We start from the raw sequence: 20,639 nt of genomic DNA, 5'->3' as shown, positions 1-20,639 counted from the left end.
CTGTATTTTTCGTCCTGTCCAGTTTATTGTCCAGGTGAGTTCCCAAGAATTGTAGTCCCATATCTCCACCAGGTTTATCATCACTCATATGTGTCATGAAATTCTTTTTTTTTGCGGCAGCAGTATTGTGCAATACATAAAATTACTACAGAACTGTGCAAAAGTCTTAGGCGCCCCAGCTATGGATATGTACATCAAAACAGACCAAGAAGGCAACTTACACTAGACTTGGTCTCTGCCACTGCGTTGTCCTGTTGTTGTGATTCACGTAATATGTCCGGCCCAGGTTGTCAGTCTTCTCTTCCCAGCCAGATGGCAGTGGTGGCAATTGTTGCTCGCGCTGTGCTCCTGAATCAGTGGGATCGACCATAGCCCAGGCACGCTGAATACAAGCAGGAAAAAGTTGCACACAGTTAGTATGGTAAGGCAAGTTACCAAGTGCTAAGTTAATTTATAACTAACCCCACAAGGGAGAAAAGAATGATAAGAAGAGTTCTCTTGGTGAGATGAAGGGAGATGGAAGGGCCAATGTATGATAATGGCTAGCTTTATCTGTCATATACACATCACAGTGAAATACGTTGCTTGCATTAACGGTCAACACAGACCGACGATGTACTGGGGCAGCCTGCATTCATCGCCACACTTCTGGCGCTAACCACACTATGTTCAAAACTCACTAACCGGCAGTGCTTGGAATGTGGGAGGAAACTGGAGAACTTGGAGGGAACTCACCTGGTCACAGGGAGAACTACAAACTCCTTAGCCACAGTGGTAGGAATTGAACCCCTATCGCCAGCGCTATAACACTGCAAAGCTAACTGCTAAGCTACTGTTCTGCCTTCTAACCTTAACCCGTATATCTTTGAAATGTGGGAGGAAACCAGAGCACCCAGAGGAAACCCACGCTGTCAGGGGCAGGACACACAATCTCTTTGTAGGCTGCAGCTGAATTGAACTGGAGCTGTAATAGCGTTATGCTAACCGCTAGGCTACCTTTGCCCACTCCTGTCCCTTCATGAACGACGCAAGAAGGGCAATTGTACAAGTCCATTATAACTAGTCTGTGTGTAAGTCAGTTCCATAATACTCTTACTCTACAATCCACCAGGCACAATTTTAATCTGGCCAAGAAGTCTGGAGTCAAGATATCGGCCTTGATTTCGTAGAACTGACAAACTGATAGCTACTCCAAGATTTCTCTGCATCAGAGTGTGAACTTGGAAGGCTGGAATTTCCAAGCCAGTAAAGGCATGTGATCTGACACTGCGTACTGTTCAGCAAGAAATGACGAATTTAGGCCTCAGGTTACCACTTGGGAGTACAAACATGAAGAAAATTTTGCTTCGGGCGCAAGGAACTCAAGAACAGTGCTTGTCTGTGAGAAATCTTATCCAAATATGCAATACTAGTGCATTTTGGGCAGGCAAAGAGCTTTGAGTAAGCATTACATCTGCCTAGCAAGTGGCACATGACCTGACTGACCTTGAAATTGCACAAACAGACAATTAAACATAAGTTTGGCTGATTACTGACAATAGAATTTTATTTAAATAGAAACCTTGGAACAACAGATAACCACCTGCTCTCCAGTTCTGTGGAGAGAGGGGAAGAATGGGGGCAGGGTATGTGGAGTATTCACCAGATGAAGTGATCACTCCCCTGCAAGTAAAGGGGCAAAGCAGCATTGTATTTACTGAAACTAAATAATGTGATTATGCTGAAACTTTGTTTTAAATTGCTTCTGCCACAAAGGAATTATGAACATCATTCTGAAGCAGAAACACTAATTAGAGCAACAATTTAGAGCACTTAGATTTCCTTGCGCTTATGATAGCCAGAAGTGATAGTAGGGATATGCTCCCACTACCTATTAAATTCTCCCAATGGCATGTGCTTCAAATAGCCTCTGACAACCAAGATGGGGCTCAACAGCCGTGGTTGGCAGCTCAACAAGGAGGAAAACTCTGATCTCAAACCTCTGCTGCCTTGCAGCTGTACCCACTCATGGGGAAGGCTTCGGGAGTAAATGCCAAGGGAAAAATCCAGAGCTGGAGTCCCTAAGGCAGTCCTACTTTGAGTTTAAAGTTGACTGCAACTCCTGCGACGTTGCTGGTGCCAAAATGTATCGGTCTCTGCCGTACTTTCAGGTTCATCAGATGCGTGGAGAGGGGAACTTGCTACATGGGCAACAGCTTGCTCTCCATATTGTACTGCCCAGTTATGACTGAATATCCATAGTCAACTCTGACCAATGGAGACCTTAGAATTGGAGCAAAAGTGCTGGAGGAACTCAGCAGGTCAGGCAGCATCTATGGAAATGAATAAACAGTCAACATTTCGGGCTGAGACTCTTCATCAGGACTGGAAAGGAAAGAGGGAAGATGCCAGAATAAGAAGGTGGGGGAGGGGAAGGAGGACATGCTTTCAGGTGATAGGTGAAGTCAGTTCACCACTGTCTTCAAAATCTGGCTCCTTATCTACTCTAATGGTTAATTGAGTTGGTTACTCATTTCTGCATTTCTACCACTCTGAATGTAAAAGTACTTCCTGATTTCATATGTAAACGGCCAGGTTAAATTAATTTAATTTTTATATACTTATTGTAATTTACAAAATTAATTATCATGTATTGCAATGTACTACTGCTACAAAACAATAAATTTCACAACATATGTCAGTGATATTAAACCTGCGATTGTGATTCTGAAGCTCAGTTTTAAACACAAGAAAATCTGCAGATGTTGGAAATCCAGAATAACACACACAAAATTCGAAGAAGGAGTCTGAGAGTCTGAGTGGGAGTGCCGAGAAAGAGATTTTTGAAATTTTCGTTATTTTTTTTCTCCAACGGCTTTCTGAGAGGCGGGACTGCGCAGGCGTGTGACGTCGGGCAGTGCAGCGCGGCAGATTTAAAAGGGCAGACATCCTGCTTCGGATTTGATTCGAAGAAGGAGTCTGAGAGTCTGAGTGGGAGTGCCGAGAAAGAGATTTTTGAAATTTTCGTTATTTTTTTTCTCCAACGGCTTTCTGAGAGGCGGGACTGCGCAGGCGTGTGACATCGGGCAGTGCAGCGCGGCAGATTTAAAAGGAACAGAGCCTCATAGAGCGGGCAGCGTAGTTTGCGGGCTGCGGAGTGAGCCGGGAGCAGAGTGAAGACTTAAGGGCTTTGGCTCACCGGGCTTAGGCGGAAGCGGGCGAGGCGAGGAAGGTTTGACATTCATTTTCTGTTGCTATTTGAGGAGAGGGGCATTATGACTGTGAGGGCAGTTTGCTGTTCTCGGTGTCGGATGTGGGAGGCCCTGGAGTCTCCAAGCCTCCCGGACGTCTACATCTGCGCCAAGTGCATCGAGATGCAGCTCCTAAGGGACCGCGTTACGGAACTGGAGCTGCAGCTCGATGACCTTCGTCTGGTCAGGGAGAGCGAGGAGGTGATAGAGAGGAGTGGAAGGCAGGTGGTCACGCCGGGGCCACGGGAGGCAGACAAGTGGGTCACGGTTAGGAGGGGGAAGGGGAAAAGGCAGGTGATGGGGAGTACCCCGGTGGCTGTGCCCCTTAACAACAGGTACTCCTGTTTGAGTACTGTTGGAGGGGACAGCTTACCCGGGGGAAGCGACAGTGGCCCTGCCTCCGGCACAGAGTCTGGCCCTGTAGCTCAGAAGGGTAGGGCAAGGAAGAGGAGGGCAGTTGTGATAGGGGACTCGATAGTAAGGGGGTCAGATAGGCGATTCTGTGGACGCAGTCCAGAGACTCGGATGGTAGTTTGCCTCCCTGGTGCCAGGGTCCGGGATATTTCTGATCGTGTCCAAGATATCCTGAAGTGGGAGGGTGAAGAGCCAGAGGTCCTGGTACATATAGGTACCAATGACATAGGTAGGAAAAGGGATGAGGTCCTGAAAGAAGAATATAGGGAGCTAGGAAGGGAGTTGAGAAAAAGGACCGCAAAGGTAGTAATCTCGGGATTACTGCCTGTGCCACGCGACAGTGAGAGTAGGAATGCGATGAGGTGGAGGATAAATGCGTGGCTGAGGGATTGGAGCAGGGGGCAGGGATTCAAGTTTTTGGATCATTGGGACCTCTATTGGTGCAGGCGTGACCTGTACAAAAAGGACGGGTTACACTTAAATCCTAGGGGGACCAATATCCTGGCAGGGAGATTAGCGGGGGCTACTGAGGTGACTTTAAACTAGAATGGTTGGGGGGTGGGAATCAAATTAAAGAGGCTAGGTGTGAGGAGGTTAGTTCACAACAGAGGGATGGGAACCAGTGCAGAGAGACAGAGGGGTGTAAAGTGAGCGTAGAAGCAAAAAGTACAAAGGGGAAAAGTAAAAGTGGCAGGCCGACAAATCCAGGGCAAGCATTAAAAAGGGCTAAGAGAGTTGTAAAAGAGCGCCTGAAGGCTTTATGTGTCAATGCAAGGAGCATTCGTAATAAGGTGGATGAATTGAAAGTGCAGATTGTTATTAATGATTATGATATAGTTGGGATCACAGAGACATGGCTCCAGGGTGACCAGGGATGAGAGCTCAACATTCAGGGATATTCAATATTCAGGAGGGATAGACATGAAGGAAGGGGAGGTGGGGTGGCGTTGCTGGTTAAAAAAGAGATTAACGCAATAGAAAGGAAGGACATAAGCCGGGAAGATGTGGAATCGATATGGGTAGAGCTGCGTAACACTAAGGGGCAGAAGACGCTGGTGGGAGTTGTGTACAGGCCACCTAACAGTAGTAGTGAGGTCGGAGATGGTATTAAACAGGAAATTAGAAACGTGTGCAATAAAGGAACAGCAGTTCTAATGGGTGACTTCAATCTACATGTAGACTGGGTGAACCAAATTGGTAAAGGTGCTGAGGAAGAGGATTTCTTGGAATGTATGCGGGATGGTTTTTTGAACCAACATGTCGAGGAACCGACTAGAGAGCAGGCTATTCTGGACTGGGTTTTGAGCAATGAGGAAGGGTTAATTAGCGATCTTGTCGTGAGAGGCCCCTTGGGTAAGAGTGACCATAATATGGTGGAATTCTTCATTAACATGGAGAGTGACATAGTTAATTCAGAAACAAAGGTTCTGAACTTAAAGAGGGGTAACTTTGAAGGTATGAGTCGTGAATTAGCTAAGATAGACTGGCAAATGACACTTAAAGGATTGACGGTGGATATGCAATGGCAGGCATTTAAAGGTTGCATGGATGAACTACAACAATTGTTCATCCCAGTTTGGCAAAAGAATAAATCAAGGAAGGTAGTGCACCCGTGGCTGACAAGAGAAATTAGGAATAGTATCAATTCCAAAGAAGTAGCATACAAATTAGCCAGAGAAAGTGGCTCACCTGAGGACTGGGAGAAATTCAGAGTTCAGCAGAGGAGGACAAAGGGCTTAATTAGGAAGGGGAAAAAAGATTATGAGAGAAAACTGGCAGAGAACATAAAAACGGACTGTAAAAGCTTTTATAGATATGTAAAAAGGAAAAGACTGATAAAGACAAATGTAGGTCCCCTGCAGACAGAAACAGGTGAATTGGTTATGGGGAGCAAGGACATGGCAGACCAATTGAATAATTACTTTGGTTCTGTCTTCACTAAGGAGGACATAAATAATCTTCCAGAAATAGTAAGGGACAGAGGGTCCAGTGAGATGGAGGAACTGAGTGAAATACATGTTAGTAGGGAAGTGGTGTTAGGTAAATTGAAGGGATTGAAGGCAGATAAATCCCCAGGGCCAGATGGTCTGCATCCCAGAGTGCTTAAGGAAGTAGCCCAAGAAATAGTGGATGCATTAGTGATAATTTTTCAAAACTCGTTAGATTCTGGACTAGTTCCTGAGGATTGGAGGGTGGCTAATGTAACCCCACTTTTTAAAAAAGGAGGGAGAGAGAAACCGGGGAATTATAGGCCGGTTAGCCTAACGTCGGTGGTGGGGAAACTGCTGGAGTCAGTTATCAAGGATGTGATAACAGCACATTTGGAAAGCGGTGAAATGATCGGACAAAGTCAGCATGGATTTGTGAAAGGAAAATCATGTCTGACGAATCTCATAGAATTTTTTGAGGATGTAACTAGTAGAGTGGATAGGGGAGAACCAGTGGATGTGGTATATTTGGATTTTCAAAAGGCTTTTGACAAGGTCCCACACAGGAGATTAGTGTGCAAACTTAAAGCACACGGTATTGGGGGTAAGGTATTGGTGTGGGTGGAGAATTGGTTAGCAGACAGGAAGCAAAGAGTGGGAATAAACGGGACCTTTTCAGAATGGCAGGCGGTGACTAGTGGGGTACCGCAAGGCTCAGTGCTGGGACCCCAGTTGTTTACAATATATATTAATGACTTGGATGAGGGAATTAAATGCAGCATCTCCAAGTTTGCGGATGACACGAGGCTGGGTGGCAGTGTTAGCAGTGAGGAGGATGCTAAGAGGATGCAGGGTGACTTGGATAGGTTGGGTGAGTGGGCAAACTCATGGCAGATGCAATTTAATGTGGATAAATGTGAAGTTATCCACTTTGGTGGCAAAAATAGGAAAACAGATTATTATCTGAATGGTGGCCGATTAGGAAAAGGGGAGGTGCAACGAGACCTGGGTGTCATTATACACCAGTCATTGAAAGTGGGCATGCAGGTACAGCAGGCGGTGAAAAAGGCGAACGGTATGCTGGCATTTATAGCGAGAGGATTCGAGTACAGGAGCAGGGAGGTACTACTGCAGTTGTACAAGGCCTTGGTGAGACCACACCTGGAGTATTGTGTGCAGTTTTGGTCCCCTAATCTGAGGAAAGACATCTTTGCCATAGAGGGAGTACAAAGAAGGTTCACCAGATTGATTCCTGGGATGGCAGGTCTTTCATATGAAGAAAGACTGGATGAACTGGGCTTGTACTCGTTGGAATTTAGAAGATTGAGGGGGGATCTGATTGAAACGTATAAGATCCTAAAGGGAATGGACAGGCTAGATGCGGGAAGATTGTTCCCGATGTTGGGGAGGTCCAGAACGAGGGGTCACAGTTTGAGGATAGAGGGGAAGCCTTTTAGGACCGAAATTAGGAAAAACTTCTTCACACAGAGAGTGGTGAATCTGTGGAATTCTCTGCCACAGCAAACTGTTGAGGCCAGTTCATTAGCTATGTTTAAAAGGAAGTTAGATATGGCCCTTGTGGCTACAGGGGTCAGGGGGTATGGAGGGAAGGCTGGGTTCTGAGTTGGATGATCAGCCATGATCATAATAAATGGCGGTGCAGGCTCGAAGGGCCGAATGGCCTACTCCTGCACCTATTTTCTATGTTTCTATGTAAAATGCTGGAGGAACTCAGCAGGTCAGGCAGCATCTCTGGAGAGTAGTGAGGTAGTGTTCATGGGTTCAATGTCCAATCAGAAATCCGATGGTAGAGGGGAAGAAGTTGCTCCTGGATCTTTGAGTGTGTGCTTTCAGGCTTCTGTGTCTCCTTCCGGATGGTAGTGTTTGCTAACAATTATTATTGCAATGTTAGCACAGTAAAGTTAAATAATTACATCACAATTGCCTCAATCTCTTTTGTGGACCTTTGTTGTGACCCTGTTCTTAAATGGAGATATATCTCTGCCCACCTCCCACGGTCTTGCAGAACGCAAGACATGTTAGTCAGCCATATTTAATTATGATAAACTTAATGGCAGGCACACCCTGGGATTTTAAACAGTAACCAATGAATGACTGCTAAACACACATGCTGAGAATCTCAGCAGGTCAGGCAGCATCTATGAAAATGAATAAACAGTCGATGTTTCCGGCCGAGACTCTTATTCAGGGTTGGAAAGGAAGGGGGAAGGTGATGAGTAAAAATGTGGAGGGAAGTGAAACCAGGTGGGTGGGTGAGAGGGGATGAAATAAGAAGCTGGGAGATGATAGGTCAAGAGGATAATGAACAAGTCTGATAGGTGAGGAGAGTGGATCATGAGAGAAAGGGAAGCAGGAGAGGCACTAGGGGGAGGTGAAAGGCAGGCAAGGAGAAGAGATGAAAAGGAATAATATATGTACTATCTGTTATGTACTCGTCACACCCTCTGAATGAAGAAATTCCCCCTCAGGTTCCCCTTACATATATCATCTTTCACCCTTAACTTACGACCTCTAAATCTAGTTCCACCAACCTAGTGGAAAAACTCTGCTTACGTTGACCCTATCTATCGTTCGTTCATTATGCGCCATGTCGAAAGGTGTGGGCGATCATGGCCTTTCCATGACCATGATTCTTCATGGCAAATTTTTCTACAGAAGTGGTCTACCATTGCCTTCTTTTGGGCAGTGTCTTTACAATACGGGTGACCCCAGCCATTATCAATACTCTTCAGAAATTATCTGTTTGGAGAGGTGGGTTATTGGAGTGATTGGTGCTGCCTTTATAGAGATAAGGTTCCTCTTGTCCTCACCTACCACCGCCTCAGCCTTCACATTCAACACATCATTGTCCACAACCCCCTCCCTCACTTCCAAACAGGGCTCCAAACACCTCCTCTACATTGGTGAGACCCGACATAGACTGGGGAACTGCTTTGTCGAGCAACTCAGCTCCATCCATGAAAAGCAGAATTTCCTGGTGGCCAACCATATTAATTCCTATCTCCATTCCTATGCCTACATGTTGGCCATGGCCTCCTCTCCTGGCACAGTGAAGCCACTTTCAGGTAGGAGAGTTAGTCTCTGACTTCTGGTAATTTTTAAATTTTTATATGCATATTGTATTTTCTCCTTCCCCTCCCTCTTCTTCATTCCCCCACTCTGGCTGCCTACCTCTTCTTCTCACCCGCCTATTTCCTCTCCTGGTGCACTTGCTCTTTCCCTTTCTCCAATGATCCACTCCCATCATATTCCTTCTTTTCCAGCTCTTTCCACATCACGTCCCAGCTTATTTCTCCCCCTACCCCCACCCACATGGCTTCACCTATCACTTCTAACATCCTCTTTCCCCTTCCTCCCAATTCTTATTCTGATGAAAGGTCTCATCCGTAGATGCCGCCTGAGCTGCTGAGTTCCTGCAGCATTTTGTGTGTTGCTCTAGATCATCAGCATCTGCAGAATCTCTTGTGTCAAGAGTTGGCAGACTGTTCCATGTGTGTGGGTGGTGAGGGGCTTGTTTCTCTGTTGTTGCTTACTCCGTCCGGTATTGAATCACGAGGGTATGATACAGTTTTAATAGCCGATCCTAACTTTTTGTGAAGGTGGTGAGAAGCAGCCTTCTGGAACTACCCCACCCTCTAAGGTGAATATACTGCCACAGTATTGCAAGGTTTCCTTAATGTTGTCGTAACCAGGGTGGTAATGGGGACAAGCTCCCACTACCTATTAAATGATCCCAATGGCGTGCACCTCAAATAGTCTCTGACAACTAAGTCCAGCTCCACGCCTTCATGTGTGGATTAGCTACTATGCCCAGCGGAACTGTTTTTACTGACAGGAGAAGGGGCAAAGATGGGTTAATGGTGCCTTAAAACCAGTCGCTTCGGGCAGATGGGGCTCGTCTGCCATAGTTGGCAGCTCATCTAGGAGAAGGAAAACTCTGATCTCAGACCGCAGCTGCCTTGTTGGGGAAGGCTTCAAGAGTACATGCCAAGGGAAAGATCTGGAGCTGAAGACCCTAAGGCAGTCCAACACTGAGTTCAACGCTGACTGGCAACTCCAGCGGCGCCGCTGGTGCCAAACTGTATCGCTCTCTCCTGTTCCTTTGGGTTCATGAGAGACATGGAGAGTGGAGCTTGCTACATGGGCAACAGCTTGCTCTCCATATCAATAGACAATAGACAATAGGTGCAGGAGTAGGCCATTTGGCCCTTTGAGCCAGCACCACCATTCACTGTGATCATGGCTGATCATCCACAATCAGTACCCCGTTCCTGCCTTCTCCCCATATCCCTTGACTCCACTATTCGTGCTGCCCTGGCTTGTGTACCTAGACAGGGAGGATGTAACATCCATGGTCGACCCTGACCAATGGAGGCTTCAGTATTGTGAGGCAGAGAATCTGCATTCACTGTCATCGGTGAGTTCTTGGATCAATATAGAAGACCGGATCCCAGAACTGATCAGAAGTCTGGAAGTGGAGGGGATGTCTGATAACTGAGGTCCACTGGGGACACTGATGCCCAATGTTTCCACAATTCGTCTGGAGGCTGGAGGCTGGAGGACAGAGCTGCCTGTCGTGTGGTTTTTGGACTGTTGGTGTGGGTGGGAGGGAGAAAAGCGACTTGTTTTGCTGCTGTTCTTTTGTAGCTTGTTGTGTCCTCTGTTGTTCTGCCGAGCATTATGGGCATGCTATATTGATGCCTGAATGTGTGACAAAACTTGTGGACTGCCCCCAGCACATCCTAAGGTTTTGTTGGTTGTTAACGCAAACAAAGCATTTCTCTGCATGTGATGAATAGTTGAATCCAAATCTGAACCCGAACAATGAAACACCTGTTCAATCAGCTCAATGGACGCCACAATACATAGCGGTTAGCATGAAGCTATTACAGCTTGGGGTGTTCAGAGTTTAACGTCAGCATCCTCTGTAGGGAGTCTCTATATGGCCTTTCCGTGGAATGTATGGGTTTTCCCCAGGTACCCCGGTTTCCTCCCACAGTCCAAAGATGTACTGGGTAGGTCGTTGTAAATTGTCCCGTGATTAGGTTAGAGTTAAACTGGAAATTGTCTTGGAGAAAATTAGAAGTCGAACCTTTATTTGATTTTGAGAAAAGATGGAGCTCATTTGCTCGTTATTATCATTTGAGCTAATTGATATAATTTTTCCACGATCTAATTGGAAATTTTTTTAGTATATTTACTTATCTTGCTGGCGGTTTGATGTTTATCTTTAGAAGCTTTCTGTATGACGCATGACTCCGGGTTGTACACCTAATGGGTTCTCTTTTTTTTTCCCTCACTTTTCTGCTTAGTAGGTTTTTTTTGTTAACACAAAATTTTTTTCAATCTTTAAGATAATGTCTTTTTTGAGACATTGTAAGTGTTGTTACTTCAATGTACTCATGTTATTTTTTCTGTACAATATAACAATAAAAAGATTTGAAAAGGAAATTGTTGGGAGCTCGAAGGGCCAGAAGTGCTTTTTTTGCCCGGTATAACTAACTACCTAAATCAATCAATCTGGTAACTCTGAATTTCTCTCTTTGACTTTCCTGACCACCAGAAGATAATTCCATAAAATTATTAATGTAGTCATTTAAGACATCAGGAGTTATATGTAGGAAGATAAAATGTCATCAATAAAAACTGTTGTGCCTCACATGCTGTGGAACAGAATATGCATCACACAAAAGGTTAACTGATCTAATTCCAATCTAAAGGGCACAGGAGGAACTCAGTGGGTCAGGCAGCATCTATGCAGGGAAATGAAGAGTCCTCTGTTGCTGCCTGAACCATTGAGTACAACATGCCTGTATGCATGTTTCTCCTGATTTCTAGCATCTGTAGTCTCATCTGTGTGTTCAATTTTTTTAAAAAAAAGGTTGAGTAAGATGCACAATTACTAGATTTATACCTCAGATTCTTCCCTCTGTTCTGGCGTTTCTTCTTGTCCACCATTCCTTGGAAGGTAGGCCATTTTCAAGCGCAGAAATCCTTTCACCCGGGATTTGTGACTGCAATAGAAAATAAAATTAATACATTTTTTCTAGTGATTGAAACTATTTTAGTCTATATAAGTGTGGGGCCTGATTTTGCCAGCCTTGCAAACTACTCACTGTTCACTGCCACAGACTTTCGGTTCAAATTTGCTGGCTGAGTGTACGTAAGAAACTTGGCATGCAAAACATGCATAATTGCTGATCTTTTAGGTATCAACTTCAAACAAAGTAAAGGAACAATAATGGAGGGGCTGAGAGCAGCTGCAATGTTAAAAAGTATTGGATACGATCAGCAGTACCAAGGGCATGTGAGGGCTGGTTGCAGAGACGCAGGCGTGAGCAGGTAAGTACAGCCACTAAGTACCTTTTCACTCTATAAAGGTTATTCTTAAATCAAACTTCACTTCAACACAATCTGAGGCAAACCATTAGCAGCAGGCGAAGTCGCGATTTAGAAAGTTACACAATATCGAGCAGCCAATGCAAAATAAAGCAGAGTCGCTCGTTTATGCAAGATACTTGAAAATAAACATTAAAACCAGGAAGATGATTGGGAAGAGCTCAGATCATTTTGTAACACAACAAACGATAACTCATTGTACAAAATAACGGTGAAAAAACATTATGTAGAAAGGCAAGCACAGGAGGTGGAATGTTACTTCTTGTATTCAAGCATGTACCTCATCTGTGAATACATTAGTCACTCAAATTGATTACAACTAATCCGAAAAACTCACCTCCTTGGCCTAAGCAAGAAATCTTTAAAAGTGTATGGCCTCTCCAAGGCTGGGTCTTCTGCCTGTTAGAACATGAATCCAATTAAGATATTACTTGCTTATTTGAAACAAGGCTTTAAAAAAACTATTAATGGGCAATGTTTTCGGTTCTCATTTCTACAGCTGTAATGTATTAGGTAATGAACTGTTTGTAAAATATATCCTACGGTGTTAAAATGACATCATTCATTGAATCTCATAATATTTGGGGGATTTAATTATTATCAGCCCGTCTCCGATTACAATATGATTGTTGTCTGCAAGCAATAGAAAGTAAGATGACAGACTTTACAGGGTTTCAGAATCAACACTGTGTTCAACAACTTTAATTCAGAATTGCCACTCCCATTTTCCTGGAGAGCAGATACCAATAAAAATTCAGTTATTGTCTATTACAAAGGGGCAATGTTTTGAGGTGATTGGAGGAAAATACAGGGGAGATATAAGAGATAAGTTTTTTTCTCACACAGAGTGTTGGGAGCAGAAAATGTACTGTCACGTGGGTACCATAAGGCACAGGAGCAGAATTAGGCCACTCGGCCCATTGAGTCTGTTCCACCATGCATGCCATCATGGGTATTATCCTTCTCAACCCCATTCTCTTGCTTTCCCCTGGTGACCACCAGGTGGTGGTAGAGACATATACATTAGGGCTGGTGTTCCCAAACTTTTTTTTGTGCCATTAACTTGGGGGGGGGGTGGGTCCATAGAACCCAGGTTGGGAACCCCTGTATTGGGGAATGTAAGGGACTCTTATATGGACACATGAATGAGAGAAAAATGGAGGGTTATGTGGGAGGGAAGGGTTAAGCCTGATTTATACTTCTGAGTTAATTGGACGCCATAACCGACACGCGTTGTGAAGATTTATACTTGTGCGTTGGTGTGCCTGCGTCGCTTTGCAATTCGCGCATGTCGCACATGCGCCCACAACTGCCCGCGCAAGGCTTCATGGTCATGGTAGTCTTTTTCGGGGTAAACAAGAAGTGAGCGTCTTTTTTCGTAAAAGCGAAATGTGCCCTCCATAATTTCGGAGATCTATAAAGCTTTATGGAAAACATTGCAGCCAGAGTTCCTTCCCTGCCCTTCAGTCGCCCAACGGGAAGCTATTGCAGCGTAGGATGAAATGCGATGCTACCAAGCGGACCAATCACAGTTCTTACGGTCAGCGTTGCCGCGACGCGTGGTTACATTTTGGGAGAGGTGTGCGTCGCAGCAACGCAGGCTCTCGCGTAGTGTTCCACGTCGGCTTTGCGGCAACGCAGTACTTACAGCGACGTGTTGATGCAGAAGTATAAATCAGGCTTTAGTTTGATCCTGGAGAAGATTAAAAGATCAGCACAACATTAAGGGCTAAAGGGCCTGTGCTGTGCAGGAATGTTCTATGTTGTAATTACATTACTTCGAGGCTAATCTTACATTTTGTACTTCACAATTTCACAACGTCAGTAACTTGAAACACTAATCGTTTCTTGTCTCTGCAGCTGCTGCCTGGTTAGAGCATTTCCAATGAGTGTTATTTTATTTCAGATTCCCAATATTCACAGGGGTTGAGCAGCTGTATGGGTAAGTTTCTGTTCTATAGCCAACTCATGCCTGCAGTGCTGGTCCAATAAATTGACCCAAGACAGACATCATCATCATCATGTGCCGAGTCATATGACATGGACAATCATGGTCTTATCACCATGATTGTTCTAGGTAACGTTTTCTACAGAAGTGGTTTGCCTTCTTCTGGGCAGCGTCAAGACAGTAGGGGAATTTAATAGAGGTGACATCGGATGTACGACAACTCTGGCAGGATTTGTAAGATATTACTTCCTGCAAAGCGAAACCCTACAGTATGAATGACAGCGATGCTTCACTACCAGATGAACTCAACACCTTCTATGCTCGCCTTGAAAGGGAGAATATAGCTACAGCTGTGAAATCCCTGCTGCACCTGGTGTCCGTGTGATCTGTCTCGGAGGCCGATGGTGGGCTGTCTTTAAAAAGAATGAACCCTTGCGAGGGGGAAAGCTCCTGATGGAGTACCTCGTAAGGCTCTGAAAACCTGTGCCAACCAACTAGCCGGAGTATTCAAGGACATTTTCAATCTCTCACTGCTACGGGCGGAAGTTCCCAATTGCCTCAAAAAGGCAACAATTATACCAGTGCCTAAGAAGAATAATGTGAGCTGCCTTAATGACTGTCGCCAAGTAGCACTCACATCTACAGTGATTGAATGGTTTGAGAGGTTGGTCATGACTAGACTGAACTCCTGCCTCAGCAAGGACCTGAACCCACTGCAATTTGTCTATCTCCACAACAGGTCAACAGCAGATGTAATCTCAATGGCTCTTCACATGTCCTTAGACCACCTGGACAACACAAATACCTACGTCAGGATGCTGTTCATTGACCATAGCTCAGCATTTAATACCACCATTCCCGCAATCCTGATTGATAAGTTACAGAACCTGAGCCTCTGTACCTCCCTCTATAACTGGATCCTCAACTTCCTAACCGGAAGACCACAATCTGTGCAGAATGGTGATAACATCTCCTCCTCGCTGACAATCAACACTGGTTCACCTCAGGGTTGTGTGCTTAGACCACTGCTCTACTCTCCATACACACATGACTCTGTGGCTAGGCATAGCTCAAATACTATCTATAAATTTGCTGATGATACATCCATTGTTGGTAGAATCTCAGATGGAGACGAGAGAGCATACAGGAGCGAGATATACCAACTAGTGGAGTGGTGTCGCAGCAACAACCTGGCACTCAATGTCAGTAAGACGAAAGGGCTGATTGTGGACTTCAGAAAGGGTAAGATGAAGGAACACATACCAATCCTCATAGAAAGTGAGCAATTTCAAGTTCCTGGGTGTCATGATCTCTGAGGGCCTAACCCGGTCCCAACATATTGATTCAGTTAAAAGCAAGGCAAGGCAGATTAGTATGTCAACAAAAACATTCAAAAACCTCTATAGCCTTGTACTGTGGAGAACATTCTGACAGGCTACTGTTGGTATGGGTGGGGTGGTGGGGTGCTACTGCACAGGACCGAAAGAAGCTGCAGAGGGTCGTAAATTTAGTCACCTCCAACTTGGACACTGGCCTACAAAACACCCAGGACATCTTCAGGGAGCGGTGTCTCAGAAAGGCAGTGTCCATTATTAAGGATCTCCAGCACCCAGGGTATGCCCTTTTCTCACTGTTACCATCAGGTAGTAGGTATAGAAGCCTGAAGGCACACACTCAGTGATTCAGGAACAGCTTCTTCCCCTCTGCCATCCGATTCCTAGATGGACATTGAATCCGTGAACACTACCTCACTTTTTAATTATATATTATTTCTGTTTTTGCATGATTTTTAATCTATTCACTACATGTATACTGTAATTTATTTATTTATTTATTTTCTTCTCTTTCTACATCAGGGGTCCCCAACCTTTTTTGCACTGCGGACCGGTTTAATATTGACAATATTCTTGTGGACCGGCCGACCGGGGGAGGTGGGGGGGGGGGGTAGGGTTGCCAACGGACAAGAATAACAGTCAAATACGTTGTGTTTACCCTGAGAAAGACTACCACGATCATGAAGCCTTGCGCGGGCACCTGTGTACGCATGCGTGTACGTGCCGATTTTTTTCTACAAATCGTTTTCGGCCATTCTGTTTGGAGGGGGTTAATCACGAATGGAATATAAGTGATAAGAGGCTAATACACAATTTCGTTTCTAAAAGGGTTTATCTAACGAATTTAATATTAAACACACAGTGCATATTTTCCTCGCATGAATATAGTGATAAGTCACTTATAAGTCAATAACATCATAACATTTTCAGTAACGTTTGGATATTAAACACAGCACATATTTTCCCCATATGAACATATAAAATCATTGCAACACACCAATATCACTGAATCAGTGGGAGCTCTGGGCTTGTTTCCCTGCAACAAGACAGTCCTATCGAGCGGTGATGGGAGACAGCGATACTCGAATAGGTTCCTTATGTCCAGTCTATTTCACAATTTAGTTTTTGTTACATTCATCGCAGAGATAAGTTGGAAATGGAAGCAACGTTTTCAGTGCTTTCGTGGCTATCTCAGGATATTCAGCCTTGACTTTGATCCAGAATGCCGGCAGAGATGTTATGTCAAACATACTTTTCATCCCGCCGTCATTTGAAAGCTCGAGGAGTTGATCTCCTTCCCGTGCTGACATGGATGATGCATGCGTAATGACCTTGTGTGAGTTCAAGCTCAACAGTACGTGACAGGGGATGAGGAAAGGTGCAGCTGACTCATATCGCCAAATCATATCATTTCCTCACGGCCCGGAGGCACATGCTTTGCGGCCCGGCACCGGTCCGCAGCCCAGTGGTTGGGGACCGCTGTTCTACATTATGCATTGCACTGAACTGTTGCTGCTAAGTTAACAAATTTCATGACACATGCCAGTGACAATAAACCTGATTTTGATTCAGTGAAATAAATTGGATTTAGAAAATGTGAGCCTCAGCAAAAGTAAAACCCCATATAGCTCTGCATGACTGTATCACTGGTTGCATCATGGCCTGGGATGGAAACATCAACGCCCCCAAACTGAAAAACCTACAGTCCATCACAGGTAAAGTCCTTCCCACTACTGAGCACATCTACACAGAGCACTGTCATAGGAAAGCAGCATTCAATATGAAAGACCCCTTCCCCATCCAGGCCATGCGCTATTGTCGCTGCTGCCATAAGGAAGGAGGTCCCACACCACCATGCTCAAGAAGAGTTGTTACCCTACTTCCATCAGGCTCCTGAACCAGTGGGGACAACTTCACTCACCCCAAATCTAAACTGATTCCACAATCTATGGACTCTACAACTCAGCTTCTCAATATTTATTACTTATTTTTGTTATTTTGTTTTTTATCTTTTCCATTTGCACAATTTGTTGTCTTTTGCACATTGGTTGTCTCTGCTGTGCGGGTTTTTTCATTGATTCTACTGTGTTTCTTTGTATTTACTGTTAAAGCCCGCAAGAAAATGAATCTCATGGTGGTATAAGGTGACATATCCGTACTTTGACAATAAACTTACTTTGAAAATTGGTTCTTTAATGCTCTTTGGGAAAGGGGATCTGTCATCCTTACACAGTCTATTCTGTACAATACACGTGACCCACTACTGTTACTGACTATTTATTGCCTCCTCAGTTGAATTAGTGATGGACAATAAATCCTAGCAGTGATGTTGTATCACCTACCTGTTTACCCGCACTGCACTTTTTCGGGAGATTTTACACTTCATTCTGCGTTGTTATTTTTTTATTTTCTATTGTTCTAGCTCGATGCACTGTGTAATGATTTGACCTGTATGAACTGAATGTAAGACAGGCTCTGTACTGTATGTTGGTACAAGTGACAACAATAAACCAATACCAGTACTAAATCCTGCATAAAATGATGAAAAACTGATTTTTTAGGCGATTGCATACAACAGCACAGAACAGTACAGGCCCTTCGGGCCCACAATGTTCTGCCAACATTTTAACCGCATCCAAATTCAATCTAACACTTCCCTCCATTTTTTTTCATCTATGTGCCTATTTAGGGGTCTCTTAAATGTGTCTATTATATCTGCTTCTTACCCCTCCCCCCGGCAATGTGTTCCTTGCACCCACCACCTGTGTAAAAAACACCTCTGATACCCTCCTCCCCCATACTTTCCTCTCCTCATCTAAAAATTATGCCCCCTTTCCACCCTGGGGAAAAGGGCACTGACTCTCCACTTTATCAGTCCCTCTAAAAAGAGATGCAGACTTACGGTTTACATAAAATATATAAATTGATTGGTCTGGGCATGAAGGGATGTGGGGAGAAGGCAGGAGGTTGCTGCTGAGAGGAAAATGCATCCGCCATGATGAAATGGTGGAGCAGACTTGATGGGCCAAATGGCCTAATTCTGCTCCTATATCTTACGGTCTTATAAATCGAAATTACAAATAGAGAATGTTGGTGCCTAAAGGTTTGCCAGTGGATTCAAAGGGCTGAAGATGGAGCAGCTATCACTGGCGAAGGGGAACAAATGCAGGGTGTCAATTTACCTGCAAGCAGGCTTTCATTAGACCGGCCCGTGTAGGAACAAATGAAACAGCAAAGTGACAGAAGAAAGTAGGATGTTTAGACTCAAAACATGTTGGCATTTCAATAGAATGAAGCTGTTTGCTCACTGACGGGAAAACCACATAAAATACTCAAATGTACCGAAGTGCAAAGAACAGCCAGGACAAATATAGAATAGTGAGCCCCTTTACTCGATATTTTTGGTGTCATCAATTCGCCATTTGTTTTATAATGCAAAGCTGTCAATGAGTGAAAAGAAAAAATTATCAGATATGGATTTTTTTGTACATGTATACAGGACCATTAACCATTCCTTTGCAACTGGTGTTTGTTAGCGTTGGTTTTAATCTAATTAGACCACCTTGGGACTCTTTCCTATTGAACAAGGATGTATAACAGCAATATCAGGTTAGTTCCAAAGTCAAATAATACACACCGCAAAAGCTAACTCCGGGTCACGCTGAACGTTGCCACACTGATCCAACATTAAATCCAGAGAAAATGGAATCCACTGCCAAAACTTGAAACTTAACAGATATTGACAGCTTCCTAAAATTATAGAGAATTGTAGATTACCTTACCAACTGCTGCACATGCAGTAAAATTTCTTAACCAACACCTTGATTTCACCTGCTCTGGAAAACTGCTGAATTATTTTCCTTTGCGCAAAGGCTCATTGTAAAGCAAATTCTGCTCTTTCTGTACTTCATTCTGAAAATACCGCACATCTTAGGTCTTCAGGATAGTTCAATATAGTTAAGTATTCTTTCCAAAGTATCATATCTTGCACTAATTTTCATGATGATCTTCTGCCTGATGCTGGCACATTGCAAATTAGTCCAAGTCTTTTAGAAAACTCATGGCTATTTTATCGAACTTGATTGCTCTTAACTAGTCAAACCAGCTATAGAAGCATGTTAAATATGTTATGATTATTTATGAGATAAACGAGCAAGGATTTCATGCCACAGATTGGGGGAAGAAAGAGCAAAACAAATTATTAAGATTTCAATTTGTTTTTTTAAGGGGTAAAATTTTTGCAAATACTAGTTCTATTTGTCATATGTCTTCAAAACATACAGTGAAATGCATCATTTACATCAAACCAAATCAACGAAGATTGGGTTGAGCAGCCAACAGGTGTCATGATGCTTCCGGTGCCAATAAAACCTGCACATAATTCACTAACCCCACCCTGTACTGTAAACTACTCAAAGATTCAGGAACAGCTCTTTCTCATCCACCACTGATTTCTGAACGGACATTGAAGCCATGAACACTACCTCACTACTTTTTTATTTCTATCTTTGCGCTACTTATTTAGTTTAACTATTTAATATATATATTTTCTGTAATTCAGTTCTTTTCTCTATTATTATGTATTGCATTGTACTACTGCTGGTGATATTAAACCTGAGAATGCTGTGCTAACCACTGTGCTACTGTGCTACACTAGGGTTGGTGGTACTTAAAATAATAATATTACAGCATCAAAGATTAATAAAAGGATGGATCTAAGAGGTGAATCAAGGTTAGTACAGCATATTGATTTAAGTGATCCAGAAAGAATAAATATGACATTTTAAAAAAAACACTGAAATCTTCAGTAAAGAAATAATAACCAAGTCTGGAGCCTCCAGGAATAAAATTTGTGTTGAAACCAATTATTAATTGTTAACTTGTAAAGAATTAAGTTATTTTCTTTTGATGATAACAGCACAGTAACAGGTCTTTCCGGCTCCACGAGCCTACGTCGCTCAATTACACCCATGTGACCAGTTAACTTACTAACCCGTATGTCTTTGGAATGTGGGAGGAAACTGGAGCGCCCAGAGGAAACCTATAAGGTTATGAGGGGAATGTACAAACACCTTATAGACAGTGGCGGAACTGTATCCAGGTGGATGGTGCTGTAATATCATTATGCTACCATACCACCCCCATACAGATATTCACGGAACTTTTATAAGAATGAAGAATATTCTGATCCTGGGACGGAAACCCTGAAGGTCTTTGCAGCATTTGATGCTCTGACCAGACCAATGTCCTTGCATAATTATTGTACCTGTGTATATCTACTTGCGCATACAACAATACTCAACTAGTGACTGTCAGCCGAAAGCCTGACACTTGAAAATGACGGACACCCGTCCTGTTCCTTCTT

General features: G+C 43.8%; 1 protein-coding gene across 19 annotated transcripts in view; it reads right to left on the bottom strand.

Annotated features, from left to right (window-relative positions):
- Nucleotides 1-20,639, bottom strand: part of nedd4l (NEDD4 like E3 ubiquitin protein ligase) — a 466,571-nt gene that overhangs the window by 120,445 nt on the left and 325,487 nt on the right. For all 19 annotated transcript variants that reach the window (XM_063042682.1, XM_063042686.1, XM_063042690.1 and 16 more), the window contains 3 exons: nt 12,330-12,391; nt 11,508-11,607; nt 222-382 (listed from right to left, as the gene is read on the bottom strand). In XM_063042682.1, the coding sequence (XP_062898752.1) occupies nt 222-382; nt 11,508-11,607; nt 12,330-12,391 (323 nt within the window). The remainder of the gene's footprint in view (nt 1-221; nt 383-11,507; nt 11,608-12,329; nt 12,392-20,639) is intronic.

The sequence above is a fragment of the Mobula hypostoma genome, chromosome 3 (genome assembly GCF_963921235.1).
Source record: "Mobula hypostoma chromosome 3, sMobHyp1.1, whole genome shotgun sequence".
Classification (NCBI taxonomy): Eukaryota; Metazoa; Chordata; class Chondrichthyes; order Myliobatiformes; family Myliobatidae; genus Mobula; species Mobula hypostoma.
The sequence above is the reverse complement of the archived record's forward strand: the minus strand, read 5'-3'. Positions and strand labels throughout refer to the sequence as shown.